At 41.2% G+C, this 15,155-nt stretch overlaps 1 protein-coding gene across 2 annotated transcripts; it reads left to right on the top strand.

The window, feature by feature from the left end:
* The first annotated feature begins 2,407 nt into the window (after nucleotides 1–2,407).
* yars1 (tyrosyl-tRNA synthetase 1) lies at nucleotides 2,408–14,749 on the top strand. Of its 2 annotated transcripts, none has more exons than XM_083789348.1 (14): nucleotides 2,408–2,473; nucleotides 4,032–4,099; nucleotides 6,840–6,986; nucleotides 8,906–9,081; nucleotides 9,456–9,585; nucleotides 10,131–10,211; nucleotides 11,140–11,232; nucleotides 11,501–11,636; nucleotides 11,751–11,836; nucleotides 12,149–12,284; nucleotides 12,462–12,577; nucleotides 13,238–13,431; nucleotides 13,536–13,677; nucleotides 14,265–14,749. In XM_083789348.1, exons 2-14 carry the CDS (start codon nucleotides 4,046–4,048, stop codon nucleotides 14,373–14,375), a joined length of 1,602 nt encoding a protein of 533 aa, XP_083645474.1. In that variant the 5' UTR covers nucleotides 2,408–2,473; nucleotides 4,032–4,045; the 3' UTR covers nucleotides 14,376–14,749. The 2 variants fall into 2 exon arrangements, with proteins under 2 accessions (XP_083645474.1, XP_083645473.1); XM_083789347.1 differs by having other exon boundaries at nucleotides 2,417–2,453.
* The last annotated feature ends 406 nt before the right edge of the window (nucleotides 14,750–15,155 follow it).

The raw sequence follows: 15,155 nt of genomic DNA on the forward strand, positions 1-15,155 counted from the left end.
GACCCCTAAAATAGGGAGTGGTTTTCCCTGTCTACTTGGATTCATCATTGCTCGAGGGACTGGCCGGAGTAACTTGACCCAGTATTTTTTTTTTATGTGTAGTACATTGAAGTTGTTCAACCAATCAGTAGTTTATTTACAATGTCATATATGGGTATAACATTACCAAAATCAGCTGTCTTTTATCATGTCATACAATCATAGTACAGCAAGTGCGGTCTTACTAATCACACAGAGTAAACATGATTTCAACCCCGTGTCGTAGGTCACTTGGAATAAGTAATTACATTGTGCCACCCAATTACAGTGAGTCGTATGATTGATTTTGATTTACCCGATTAACCCCATAGAGATTATACCTATGTCATTTTACATGAGTGATTCACATGATTGCTAATCAGGTAATTTTAGTTGTTAGACGTGCTAATCTCATGAATTCAATGTTTGGCTATCTAAGCTGTTCCCACCTGGAGTGCACGACCACTGGACTGTGGGCCTTGACAGGGAATGGACACAGACCAGTGGTGGCATAAGACTCCAGTATCATTCCCCTACCCCATGCACGCTCTGTTCAAGTTCGAAAAATATGTTATGTCACGTATGCGGCGCGCCCTTTGAATGATATAACCGTAGTGGGGTAGGCATTTATCTCTGACCTGATTGGTGTGGTCAATGACAGGTCTTGACCAAGAGAGGCTGGTGGGATATTACACACTCGTTAAGTAAGCACCCTTACTTTTAAGAGTGTGCGGCCAAGCTGTGCCCAAGCAAGGTCACTCAGTGACAAGACAAATTTCTATATAGTGTCAGGACAGAGAGTGACGTGCCAGAATTCTCCAGGATAGACAAGCTCTCTGCATGTCCTGTGCTTCGCGGGGCCCCAAATCTGTGGACTGATAATGATCGAATCCGAATTCGTGACGTAACAGGTCGTATTTGCTTTCATATGTGTCTTTGCTGTTCACATGTATATATCACATGACCATTCAATTTGGGATAATTGTGGGCAATCAATAAATGCCAGATCTTGTGAATCCATAATTTTAAGTGTACAGCCTGTTTATTGGACTATTAGATAACCCTCTCAACAGGATGGCGCATCACTTCTCAGTAGAGGTGTGATATGTAGTCTGTGTAAAATTTTGAATTGTCTTTCTCTATCATTATTGCAACTCAAAATAGTAAGTGTAGTGTCCAATTATTGTCTTCTATCTGACATTCCAAATCAATCTGCCACTGCCTTCGAATATGACCAGTGGAGTTGTTTGAACTTACATCAAAACATTCATACAGATGGGAAATAAATCTTTCTGGCACAGGTTGTGTAAGAATATTTTCTAGGAAGGATGTCCTAGGGGCTTGCATGTTCTTTGTTACATAATGACGGATTTATAAAAAATGTAAGAAATGTGACTGAATGTGAATATTTATTCCTTAGACTCTCAAATGACTCCATTATGCCTCTGTTATATAATTTAGCAAGCTGGTCCAGTCCCGTATCATGCCAAACCCTGAAAAGGGTCCTGACATGAGGGAAGAAAATCTGGGTTCTTCCATATAGGAGCCAACGGTGAAAAATGTTTTTAGTTTAAAAAAAGTTTAAAATGGACTTTGATGTTATTCCAGGTGTATTTAAGACTGGATTTTTTTTTAAGTATGAATCTAAAATATACCTATACATGATTATAACACGCTTAAACACTCAACAATTAAGGTATAATATTTCTACAATTGAATTGCTATAAACCTGTAGATCCATTATCCAGTCATTTTGGGGCACAAACAAGAAGCTGAAGGATATAATTAAGTATGATTATGACAACAACAAAAAAACATTTTTGACAAAATAGCCAATTAAATTTGACATTGTGATGGTTGGCTGGGAGCAAGGCTATCCTGTGTACTACAGCAGTGGTTTTCAACCAGTGGTCCAGGGACCACCAGTGGTCCTTGAGGGGGTTCTAGGTGGTCCCCACTCCCAGCTAAATGATGGAGTTAGTAACCAAATGTAGCCTTATAGATCTTTTACTCTTGAGAGTGTAAAATGAAACCAAATGGGCATTTAATTTCACTTTATATGCTCTCAAGAGTTAGAAGAATTAATATTTTGATTGATGTTTGCCTGTTATCTCTCATAATGGTACCACATCAATCCAGCATGGAAATGTGGCCAAAAATCTAACAAAATATTCTAATTATAAGTTTTGGGTCTGAGAGGCTAAATATCATGTAGTGGTGGCACGTGGCTCAAATGCTGAATAAATAATGCACAACAATAACTGTATTGCAATTGCAATACAATAGTGTACGTCTGCCATCTAGTGGCGCAGGCGGGGAGTAGCAGCCTAAGACTGTGCTCTGAACTCGACTGCTTTGGCCTGGGCGCAGTGCCTGCCTCAGTGCCTGAGGAGTCGATCACAGAGCCAAAGCGCTGATGCAACACTTAACTGACGGTGAGAAATTAATCTTTACGGTAAGTTAGCAGGTGATGCTGAATCATGTATGGCTCTTTTAGTCTTCATTAGAGTAATATATGATCTATCTTACTGACGCGTATACACCTTTACTAATGGCACACACAGTACACATATACACATGGCTAGTAGTGTGCACTGCTAGCCTGTCCATTCAGTAGTTTCAACGTGTCGGCTAATCCAGTTAGCATGATGCATGTGGACTGTCTGTTAGTGAAGTCGCTTGCTGACAAGTCGGTCTTGTCTGTCTTTGTCTTTTGTCTGTTGTAGTTCTGTTTTCGTCGGCAAGCGACACCGTCTATAAAATAGTATAAAAAACAATATAAAATAAGCTTGAGTGGATATTATTTCATATGTATCATGTTCCATATGGCAGTGGTTCCCAAATATTTTCATGTCAAGGACCCCCAAATAATAATAAGACACTAATAATTAATTAGCCCCCTCCCATTTGAAAATATATTCCAGTGGGATAAAATAAGATTATTACAGTACTGGCAGTGATTCTCAACCGTATAATTTCAAGGGCCCCGAGTTTGACATGCATATTAGTCTACGGACCCCCATTTAATGGAATTTATATCTCTGTGACCCCCAATGTATATTGGAAAATCAAAGCTAATTTAACTCTGAGAGACAGAGAGTGTACAAATGGTTACATTTGTGTCATATGGGATATGGCTGATTGATTGAAATTTGTATTCGACACCATGATAAAGCATTACACTTGTTTACAACAGGGTCCAGATTGATTGGCTATGGCTGATTGATTGAAAATGTATTCACCGTTTGTAGAATGGCCCTGGGTACAGTTCAAATGAAAGTACAGTACATGTCGATGCAAAAAACTGCTACGAGGATAATACCAGAACAAGCACTAAAGGTGGTTGCACACTGGACGTGTTTAGTGTGCAGGGAGTCCCTGGAGAACCCTGATGTAAACAAGTCTTAAGGTCCCTGCCAGGGACCCTAAGATAATGCAACAACCACAGCAGAGGATGTTTAAAGCAACCCTTAGACACAGCCACTTTGTTTATCATTGTGCCATTTACCACAAAGCAGAATACTTTCATTTAGGTGCCACAATAGGGGAGGTACACACATTTTTCCCCATAGAGTGTCATTCACTGCCGATTCTCCCCCCTATTTATCCTTTGTAGTTTTACATATAGTCTTTTAACTGTTTTTTTGTGTTTGTTGTTGATATGTATTATAATTATTGCGTTATTAACTTATTATGCTATGTTGATTTATACCTAGGACCACAATGGAAACAAGTCCTGACTCCCCAGGACCTTTTTTGTTTGTGCTATCCTTTTAGCTTAAATGTCTGCTGTTTATTCTGACTAATAAAGTATTCAATCAATCAAAGTTCAGATTGAAATCAATTAAACACACAGATACATGGATACATTGTCTGCTGGCTCTGTAGCCCCTATCAGGACCCTTGGCCTTGGTTCTGTATTAAAATACAGAAAACCGAGGGCCTTGAAAAAAGGGGCTACTGGCTCTGATGATAATGTTTGATGATTTCATCATGTGTGTTTCGTTATTTAGGATCATCGAGAGTCATGGCAGAGCTAAGTCCAGATGAGAAGTTCAACCTCATAACAAGGAACCTACAGGTGAGACATGCACTGTGGAGTTTTGAACAGTGAGGCTATGTTGCGCCCACACGCTCGCGAGCGATCACAGATTGAAATAATCTCTTTAATGTAGGCCTATTTATTAATTATTATAATAGTAATAATGTAGGCCTATTATTAAAGTGTTCTCGAGTTTTGGTTTGTTGCTCAACCTGTCTTCTCGTCAAAAAAGAAAGTATTTATTAACCCACAAATTCCACAATGTTGAGCGACTACGGGAGATTGATGTATAAATAAGTTGCTGAGAGGCGATGGGATGGGCCAGGTTGTCAGACGCGCTCCGCAAACAAAAGGATTTCGCTGGGTCCAAAACGATGCGTTAAAGGTGTTTTATTAAAGGCAGGTGCTTAACTCAAACGGTGCTCAAACATAAAGCAAAGTAGTCACAGCGATCCAACGTAAATAAAGTAAATAAAATAAAGCAAAATAAGCGGTATAAAGCGGTCAACAGAAGTGCGGCTTCCCACACACCCCCTCTCTCTCTCACTGTGTGAGAAGCAGGTGAACATGTGAGGTATTGAATGAATCAGGTGAATCAGGTCCGCCCCTATGCCCGTCAATCATCCACGTTAATCACCAGTGACAGCCCACTCATTTCATAGATCAAACATCATTTCATAGACCAAACATAATAAACCAATTCATGGCTCTTACACACAATATACTGACTATATTTCAAAATGTATTCTGTTTACTTGAGGACACTTTAGTGTTGTCATAATTATGCATTTACCTTGCAACTGTCACCTCTGTAATTTAATTAGTTCAAGTATTAGTATCCAACTCTACTTCAGACAACATCTGACACCTACAGTAGGCTACTTAGCAGGTTGACATATTCATATGCATCCCAGGCCATTGTTATTTCAAGCTGTGACACTGCGAATGGCTGTGTGGGCTTGCGTGCATCTTCAAAACTACCGAGGCGACACCCTTGATAGCCCTACCGACAGCTCATCCATGGACACGGACACACATACACATACCTATTACAAACATAAATTTTTGGATTGCAAACTCTTTTGGAGTTAGTGGATACTTGGATGACAAGACACTGGTGTCTTCTATAGGTTCATGGTTGTACTTTATTGTTACATCTTGTGTACAGGTACAGTACATAAGATGTTCCTTACAGACAATGCAGCAGCATATAGATAGCTGGTGTTGCTAGGGGTTTCTGAGGGGGGGCTGGTTGTCTCTGCTCCTCAAATCTGTAGTAGAATCTATAACAGGGTTCAATGTTTTTCAGGCCAAAGACCCCTTTACCCTTACCTAAGATAAGATGAAGCAGGGACCAGCACTACAAAGTGAATTCATGTTAAACGTGTGCTTTCAGACATTGAATGACTTAAACCCTCAATACTTTGTAAACTTGACCTTTGGCTAGGTACTTGCCTGGTTTCCCCTTTTCCCCATATCTTAGACTATATCTGTGGTCGTCATATGAGCAACAATGGGAACATTTCCATTTTTGTGTATTTTTATATCAAAAGTCCATAAAATCAAATTGTAATTACTTCCTTTGAACGAAAACGTGTCACGTGTCAAGTCCTGCATGAATGCAAATTAAGCTTGATTTCATTCACCTGTTTTATTCCCATCGCTGCACGGTCCTTCAACACAGCTGTTGTTGTTTACAGAACTACTACTACGTTTTTAATCTCATTCAAGATGACATCCAGACAGGGTATTACTCATAAACTTAATCAGCACGCTAAAATATGTATCTGAAAATATTATAGGTTATAAATAAGCCACGAGCTTTGCTGCCCGTCTCTCTGTGACGTAAACAAACAAGCTTAACGCACACGTCGTGCATGTTTATATTTCGTTTGTGTCTGAGCATAGGCATGGTAACGCCCCGCCTGATTGGCCTACAGAAACTGCCCGTCTTGACTGTCCACGAGATGCGAGGTTTATTTACTCCGTGGTGACTGAGAAATAAGAGAATGACAGCTTGGCACGCACGACAGAATGCAGCCTTGTAACTAACTTGTACGTTTTTTTGTAGAAGAGGCAAACTAATATTGTTTGCTTTGATTGAATAATTGATTGAACACGTACAGTGTACTATATGATTTGTTTTTGGTGTGTTCTAAATAAAGTGTTAGTGTTGATTATCGTGTATTAATCTAATTATTGTAAACTAATACTATTATACTAAAAAGATAAAGATGAAGGGAAAAGAGACCTTTTTACAGTACAATAATGTTTCAAGTTTACACTGTATAAATTACATATTAATCAACACAAATACTTTATTGAGAACACACATGTTCAATCAATAATTCCATCAAAGCAAACGGCATAAACAATATTAGTTTGCCTCTTCTACAAAAATAAAAGTTACAGGTTAGTTCTCTTGTATCATACCGTACTTGTATTATTAATCTATTTCCCACCACGGAGTAACCTCGCATCAGACTATCGAGCATAGCTATATTCACCTCGGAGGACAGTCAAGACAGGCAGTGTTGGTAGGCCAATCAGAAGCAGGTGGGGCGTTACCATGCCTATGCTCGGACACAAACGAGATATACGCGTCGTGCACACACATGTAGCGGAGCTGCGTCCCATACCCTGGACTGCCTGGAGGGATGCAACGTTCTGATTGGTTGAACATCTTTCCGTTCAGAGTGGAACTACAAAATGAAATGTCCATATTCTTCATTTCCCTACGTCTTTAAGTGTTCGATTTGGTTGTGTGTGTGTTTTACAGGAGTTCCTTGGCGAGGACAAAATTAAGGAGGTTCTCAAGGAGAGAGAACTCAAGGTCTACTGGGGAACAGCCACTACAGGCAAACCCCATGTCGCTTATTTTGTGCCAATGTCCAAGATTGCAGACTTCCTCAAGGCAGGCTGTGAGGTGGGTAGACCTTTAAAAGGTTATTTCAAAAAAACTTTTGGTCATTTTATCGTCTACTCAGGCTTATGTGTTCACCCCAGACAGTTTTTAAGTTGCTTGATTCAGTATTTATATATTGTCATATGAGTCCAAGACCCTACCCAAAACCCTAACCGCACGCGGATGGCACAGTGATATTTAACCTGCCACGGGTTATTTTGAACACGCAGCACATGTCGGGAGTAGGGATGCCAAACGACTCATATTTGGCCAATCGACGAATCGAGGCCAAAAATCGACGTGTCGAACGACTTTTTTCCTTTTTTTTCTTCATTATTTTTATATTTTTTTGTTGCTGCGCAGCAGTTGAGGAGAACGCAACTATGCATTCCTTTAAGCAACACAACTTCTGCAGCTGCATCCATATGTTTAGAATTTGCACAATGATCAAATCCCAATAATACAAAATAAACTTTATTTTGTAAACAACGAAACTGAAGGAGCAGCGGCGCTATCGGCTAGCCGCTATAGTCCCAACTCTCAAGTGTCTGCAGCCTGTCACGAGTAATGAACTGATACGAGACGCACGTTGTTCCGTATTTTAATGTCGGGTCGGATAATAAATACAGTATAAATGACGGCGGGATTTATTTGACAACTCTGTCCTGCTTTTTTCACGAGAAGAGAAGAGCGCTCACCGCTCAGAACAGAGCAGACCTGTGGCTGTCAGCTCACTTTACGGCATGTGTAGATGCGCTGGGTCTGGGAAGCTCAGAGCTGCAGCCATTGGCTCATGATACGAGCACACGACCAATGGGACAGATCATTCAGTGTTGCTATGATACCACCCCCCACCACACACACACGCACACACCCTTGGACGATGGGGTCCACAGCGCTCTGCTCAAAGTAAACTTGCATGCAACGAGCGGCACTGACTGACTGAAAAAATAATGATACAAATAAAAACGATTTTTCGACTCATACGTTTTGAGTCGCGGGAGGCATGAGTCGATAATCGAGTCGATTTTCAACTTTTTTCAACATCCCTAGTCGGGAGCCACGGGTGATTTTAAACCCACAGCATAGGTTACTTTTAAACCTGCAGCACATGTCAGGAGCGACTAATGACTGTAGGACTGTTGGTATGTCTAATCAACGTATGCACCTGACGGGCAAGTGCCTCTTGACACCAAACTGATTACACCTCAAAATACATGCATCAATAATAAGATCTATTACATCGCTGTACCCACACTGTACATCATTTAGTGTTCATATATTTGAACGGGTAAGGACTACTAGTATTACAAAATAAATGAAAACCGTAAATGAAAAAACACGGGAATCTCTTGTATTAGATAATTAGAAGGACAATATCAGTCACCAGGTGTTTTGGATGAATCTATCATGGTTAAAATGGAGTTTGAAGTTACAGTACAATGGGTTTGGATAGGAAGGGGCCGGGCAGATAAAATGAATATCAACAATCTAAATACTGACTCGAGCAACTTAAAAACTGTCTGCGGTGTTCAGAGTAATCTAGTAAGAGAGTGGCGACACTATCGTTGACTCCCATTGTAACCATGGAATGCGGAAGTGCTCATTCTATCTAAATAGCCCATAGCACCCCGCTTTGCGGCGAGATCAAAGCGTGTCGCTACTGTTTTACTAGATTACTCTGGTTCACATGCCATAAGCCTGAGTAGACGATGAAATGACCAATTCTTTTTTTTTAAGTGCCTGATTTATAATTTGATATGTGTCTGTGATGTACAGTAGTTGCACAATAGAGTATGAATGAATTGCTTGTTTATTTATTGTGTACTTTATTGTGGTTTTGACATTTTGAAGCATCTCATTCTCACTGTGTTTTCATGCTGTGTATTCTATCAATTTCTATTTATACTTTATTATTTTTTCCCACTCTTTTTTTGCAGGTGACAATCTTGTTTGCAGACCTGCATGCCTACCTGGACAATATGAAGGCTCCCTGGGAGCTGCTGCAGCTCCGGGTGCAGTACTATGAACAAGTCATAAAGGCCATGCTGGAGAGCATTGGGGTGCCGCTTGATAAACTGAAGTTTGTCAAGGGAACAGACTTCCAGCTCAGCCGGTAAGCTTCTCCATGTCTAAAGCCAAATTCCAATACCCAAAACCTCTACCACTCACTCACTCACACTCGGTGGAAGAGATGGTGAAAAGAGTAGGAAGGGGGAGAAGGAGGTGGTAGGGGTGGATGGGGGGACTGTTCAAGACCACGGAAGTAGTAAGAACACGTAAGTGACAGCTCACAGGTGTATTTATACTGTGGTTGGCCGGCTGATGAGAGAAGGCAGGTGATGTTGATGAGGAGATAGTGAGGGGAGCGGGGAGTGGCCGTGTTAAGAAGAAGGAGGTCTACTCCTGAAACTATGTTGTATACAACTGCCCTTCTGCAGTAAAAAAGGAAAATAAAAACAGTATTGTCTTGTCTGTCCTCTCTATCAGAGAGTACACGCTGGACGTGTATCGTTTGTCATCCATGGTCACTGAGCATGATGCGAAGAAGGCTGGAGCTGAGGTTGTCAAACAGGTGGAGCATCCTTTGCTGAGTGGTCTGCTGTACCCTGGACTACAGGTAAAGCCCAAACGATGTAACTAACAGTCACAACTCACTACTAACTATATAAATGATAGATTTTAAAGCAACAGTTCTGTCTTCATACACTGCCGTTAAGCTCATCGAGTCAAATTACGCTGTCACTGATACATGCAAACTCTGGTCCTCTGTGGACCTCTGTAATCAAGCATAAGTGCACAGACGCTGCTCTGCAGCGTCTGTGTTATATGAACGCTGATAATGACAACCTTTTCACATTGGATTCTTTCTGTGAGCGACTTGACATTGTGACTGCTGTAAACAAACACGTCCATAGACTTGGCTGCCACTCTGTTAAAAGTGCTCTAAGCAAACATTAAAAGTCCATAGACTGCCATTATGATGTAATTGCAAAAAGCCAGACTCAAAAACGCTGCTGAAAACAGTCCTCTGCCAAAATGCAAATGTGCTGGGTTTGGGGCATAACTGATTAATAGCTAATTGCATTCCACCAGTCGAAGTTATTCAGTCAGTGTGTCATTTTAGTGACTAAAAGTAGATGTGTGTGTTGTCTTTGTTCTCAGGCTCTTGATGAGGAGTACCTGAAGGTGGATGCTCAGTTTGGAGGAGTTGACCAGAGGAAGATTTTCTGTCTGGCAGAGAAGGTTTCTCATATCCTTTTAAATTATCTTCAACCCAATACACACTCTACTTTCTTACTCTCTTTGACATGTTTGGTGTGCCTTTTGCAGCAGAATTAGTCATTTATCTCATGTTAAGTCAGATGTTTATATTGTTGCTGTTGGGAAGAAACCTTGTGTCTCCTCCATATATATTTGTTTTAAAAAATTTTTTTTTGTGGCTTTCGCCTTTTATTTTATGGAGGGACAGACATTAGGCTGACAGGAAATGGGGAGAGAGATGGGGGGAAGACATGCAGTAAAGGCCGTCGGGATCGGGAGTCGAACCCGCGGCACACTGCCAGACTGGATTACCAGCCAAGGTGCCTGGACCACTGAGCCATGGCCCAGGCTGTCTCATCCATATTTAAAACTTTTTATATGAGTAGTAAACTTTATTTCAGTCCATTTAAAATAATACATTTACATACAAACATATATTTGTATACATACACAATGTTAGTGAAAAGGTATAGGATGAAGCCGAAGCTTTTATTGCCAACCCTTTTTAAACGTATCTCATTTTTTATAAACAAAACGTAGTGACACATTATCAGTATTATTATAAGTATTAGTTTTACAAAAACTGAAAACATCGGACAAAACTTTTTGTTTTTCTTTTCTAAATTAATTCCCTACTTTGTCGCACAACAGCTTTGTGCTAAAGTAGCAAAAATAGACATTCTACATTCTACAAGCTCACAATGTGTTGCATTGTGACACTGTGACCTTTTTTTTGAAATATTGTGAAAGTGAAAGTCTGTGGGTTTTAAGTCTGTGGGTTTTTTTGTGTGACTAAATTATAACTACATTGGATATGATGGTTTTGGACAAGGTTTCCACCCGACGGCGACGATAAGCAGGTGTGAGTGGTCCTTGCTAACTTATGGTGTTATTTGTCATTTATTTGCAGTACTTGCCCTCCCTGGGCTATGACAAGCGTGCTCATCTGATGAATCCCATGGTGCCAGGACTGACGGGGGCCAAAATGAGCTCCTCCGAAGAGGTATGGACAGACACGTTATAATATTGGCTAGAAGTTCTCAAAAATCACATGTGTGAACTGAGCGGTACAGGTTGCTCAACGAGACCGCTGGCTGGCTGCCAGCAGTATTGCAGCTGTTCGTACTCCAAACAAACAGACAGACATACATACACAAGTGGCCAGTCATTGGAGTGGTTATGCACCGCTCAAAAATGAATAAAGATGAAAATACATGTTTCTTATCTCTTGGTTAATCCCTTCACTATCCGTCTGCTACTGATGGCTGCAGGAGTCAAAGATTGACATCCTGGACAACAAGGCGGATGTGAAGAAGAAGCTAAAGAAGGCTTTCTGTGAGCCAGGCAACATCGAGAACAATGGAGTGCTATCCTTTGTGAAATACGTACTCTTCCCACTTTGCGGAGGTAGAGGACCAGCCCCTCTGTTTTCTTCAGTAATCTCCCTCTCATAGTTGTCTGATTTCTACTTGTTGATAGAATGTGAAAAGAATACATCATTGACCTTCTGCTCCATTTCAGAATTTTGTGTCAAAAGAGACCCCAAGTGGGGCGGAGACAAAGTCTACACCGTCTTTGAGGAGGTGGAGCAGGACTTTGCAGCAGAGGTACACTGTAGTAAACTTTTGAGTTGTTGAATGCCACCTCTGTCTTCCAACCTTTGTGAACTTCCTGTTTGTAACCGTTCCCCTGGGAAGCAGCATAAAATGTCTGAAACAGCTGTTAACTATCTTAACTAGCTAGCCTATAAAATGTCCATTAACACTTTTCGTTCATTATTATTATTTTAATCTATGCTTTCAGCCTACACCTTAGTGGTGTAAACAATTGAAATGATTTTTCACACATCTTATCAGAATGTACTATTTTTCACATCTATCTTCACATCTCCCATTACGCTGTGGCCACTCACATTTTAGTCAGTCCACCCGGGCGACTTGAAGGCCTCAGTGGAGGTTGCGCTCAACAAACTTCTGGACCCAATCAGGAAGAAGTTTGAGTCACCTGAGCTCCGCCAACTGACCAACACGGCCTACCCCGACCCCTCAAAGAAAAGTCAGTATCACCACCTCTCACTTCTCTCTTCATCAATTTAAACCCAAATCCTCTACACGGTAGAGTCTACAGTAATGTCATTCCTGGCTGAACATGATGTCTGATATTCCCTTCATGACTATCCTGAAAAGGATGCTTCAGATTCACCTCCAAATGCTGCTTTTGTTTGATGTTTAGAGGCAGCAGCAGGGAAAGGTGCTAAAGCAGCAGCAGCAGGAGGAGGAGGAGGAGATGATGAGCTGGAGCCCTCTCGGCTGGACATCAGAGTGGGAAAGATCATCAGTGTGGAGAAGGTAAGGAGGTCGACACAGTACAGAACATAATTCTGGGTCTTTTACCACCACCGTTGGGGATATATATATTTTTTTAAGATATTTTTTTGCGGCTTACGCCTTTTATTGGTTTTTTGAAGGCTGACAGGAAACGGGAGAGAGATGGGGGAAGACATGCAGTAAAGGCCGTGTCGGGCTCGGGAGTCAAACCCGTGGCACACTGCGACTGGATTACCAGTCGGGTGCCCAGACGGTTACGCACCGCCTGGGCCCGTTGGGGAATTTTAAAAGACTATGTTCTAACTTTGCAGTGTTTCTGACTAAACTATAAATACTAGTGGTTAACTTTAATACGTGTTAGCTCAACAGTTTATTCTCTCACTTGAATGGCAGTGCCACTAGGACTGGGGTAATTATCAATGTTGAAGAATCGATAAATCTGGACAAGATTAATACTGGCAAAAACTGTGCCAATTATGTCAACAGTTACGAGTGAAAACCAGGATTAGTGTTTGGAGAATTTGTTTGTTAATAGTTATTTATTCACTAATTGATTTTTACGATTTCATAAATCGTTAAGTGATCCCAACCTTTAAAAGGCAATGTCATCGCTTGATGCTGATCTACATAATGTCCCTCATCCCATTTTCTCATGGATGTTCTCTGCTCCCCATGTCGCAGCATCCCGATGCTGATTCACTGTACCTGGAGAAAATCGACGTGGGAGAGGCAGAGCCGAGGACTGTAGTCAGCGGGCTGGTGGCCTACATTTCCAAGGAGGAATTGCAGGACAGAATGGTGCTTCTGCTTTGCAATCTGAAGCCTCAGAAAATGCGGGGCATTGAGTCTCAAGCCATGCTGCTATGTTCCACAGTGTAAGTGGATTTCCTTTAAACAACACACACACACGGTCACACGCTCATCCTTGATCGTGAACCATTATTGTTTCTACTGTCCTCTCCGGTCGGCTGGCCTGTAGTGAAGGGGAGCCCAGGAGGGTGGAACCGCTTGACCCACCGGAGGGTACATCTCCAGGAGAACGGGTCTTTATAGAAGGATACGAGGCGGGGAAACCGGATGACAAGCTCAACCCAAAGAAGAAGGTTTGGGAGAAACTACAGGTAAGAATCAGTGACACCATCCCAGACATTTTCTTCTAGAAAAACCTACTACAACATCAGGAAATACACCTTTGCTATAGTTGCTGTTGAGCTGTCGGTCCCCAGGCTTTTATTTTCATTTGCTACGGCTCAAAAAATGAAATCCTGGGGAACGAAACACATTCCCTGGTCTAGTGGGAGTGAACTACAGTGCAGAGGGGCGTCGCTCTCAATATAGTGACGTCAGTTTTCTCTGCTGTTTTCTACCAGGGTGCGCGGGGAGGGTGGCTCTGATCGGTAAACCAATATTTCTCCAGCGCTTGCTCCATGCGCTACCCGCCCCTCTAGACCAAAAAAGCACGCTGGCTGGGCCAGGCTAAGCTGCCTGATGCATTTTTGTTCTAGCATGCAGTTGGTTCTGTTGGGTTAGTTAACTATACTGTTAGTGTGGTTAAATGTAGTGTACTGTTGCCACACAACGAGAAATATGATGGCTAGTAGGATTATACTTAATAATATGTTATTGTACTACCTTATATACAATACATAGTATTATTTTACTGCATATAAAATAGATAATTAGATGTTTGTTTTCCTTCTCTCCCTAGGTGGACCTAAAGGTATCAGAGGACTGTGTTGCCCAGTGGAAAGAATATAATTTGATGACCAAACTTGGACAGATCACATGTAAAACATTGAAAGGAGGCAACATCAGTTAGATTGCCCTCTGCTTAACACTCGTAAAGCTGCTCATTGCCATGTCACTATGGTAAACAAAACAACTCACTCAACCATAATCCCTTCTTGCTTTGTGAACCAGATTGCTAAAATAATTGGACTTTGAATTCATCTAACAATACTGTCTGTGGTACTCACTGACAATGGTTTCATTGGTGAGTTTTAGACATTAAGTGTACATAAAGAATATCAATATGTCTTGTATTATATTGTATGGGGGTATAGGTTTGTTTTTGTTCATTTTCTTTTGCATTGTGAAATGTTTGGCACTTGGAGGCCACCATAGAAATGGTTCATCAGGGTTCAACATTTCATCATCTGTAATAAGAAATAAACAATGGTTCAGATCATTGTACGCCATCATTCTGTCATGAATTACGTAGGTGCTTGTAAGCCACCGAGACGAGTGAACAAGTGAGTACAGGCTAGGGTGTACATTTTCATTTAAAACATCGCAGACATTTAGCTAGAACTTAAATAAAAATGTCTTCTGCCTCTCTAGTGTAAGTAACTGAATGTAACTGATGGTTTTAAACGGTAACCTCAATTTCATTTGTGTCACAATGAACTGATCACCAGTGGGTGAGGGGGATTTGTAGATTCAGTCCTTCTGTCATGGGGAGGTGTCTGCTGTGGGTTTTCATCCTTTGACTGCCACAGCCTCAAATAAGACCTCAAACTTATTAATAGTGTGAAAATCCTGGTGGTGCAAGAGAAGAGAGATTTCATGAAGATTGATTTGAGTTGCTTAACAGTTTTTT

This window comes from Protomyctophum parallelum (assembly GCF_964188405.1).
Source record: "Protomyctophum parallelum genome assembly, chromosome: 1".
NCBI lineage: Eukaryota > Metazoa > Chordata > Actinopteri > Myctophiformes > Myctophidae > Protomyctophum > Protomyctophum parallelum.

Coding starts and splice junctions, on each gene's coding strand:
- yars1 (XM_083789347.1), top strand. Junction 11,233..11,500: donor AAATGAGCTCCTCCGAAGAG/GTATGGACAGAC, acceptor TGATGGCTGCAG/GAGTCAAAGATTGACATCCT. Junction 12,578..13,237: donor AGATCATCAGTGTGGAGAAG/GTAAGGAGGTCG, acceptor CCCATGTCGCAG/CATCCCGATGCTGATTCACT.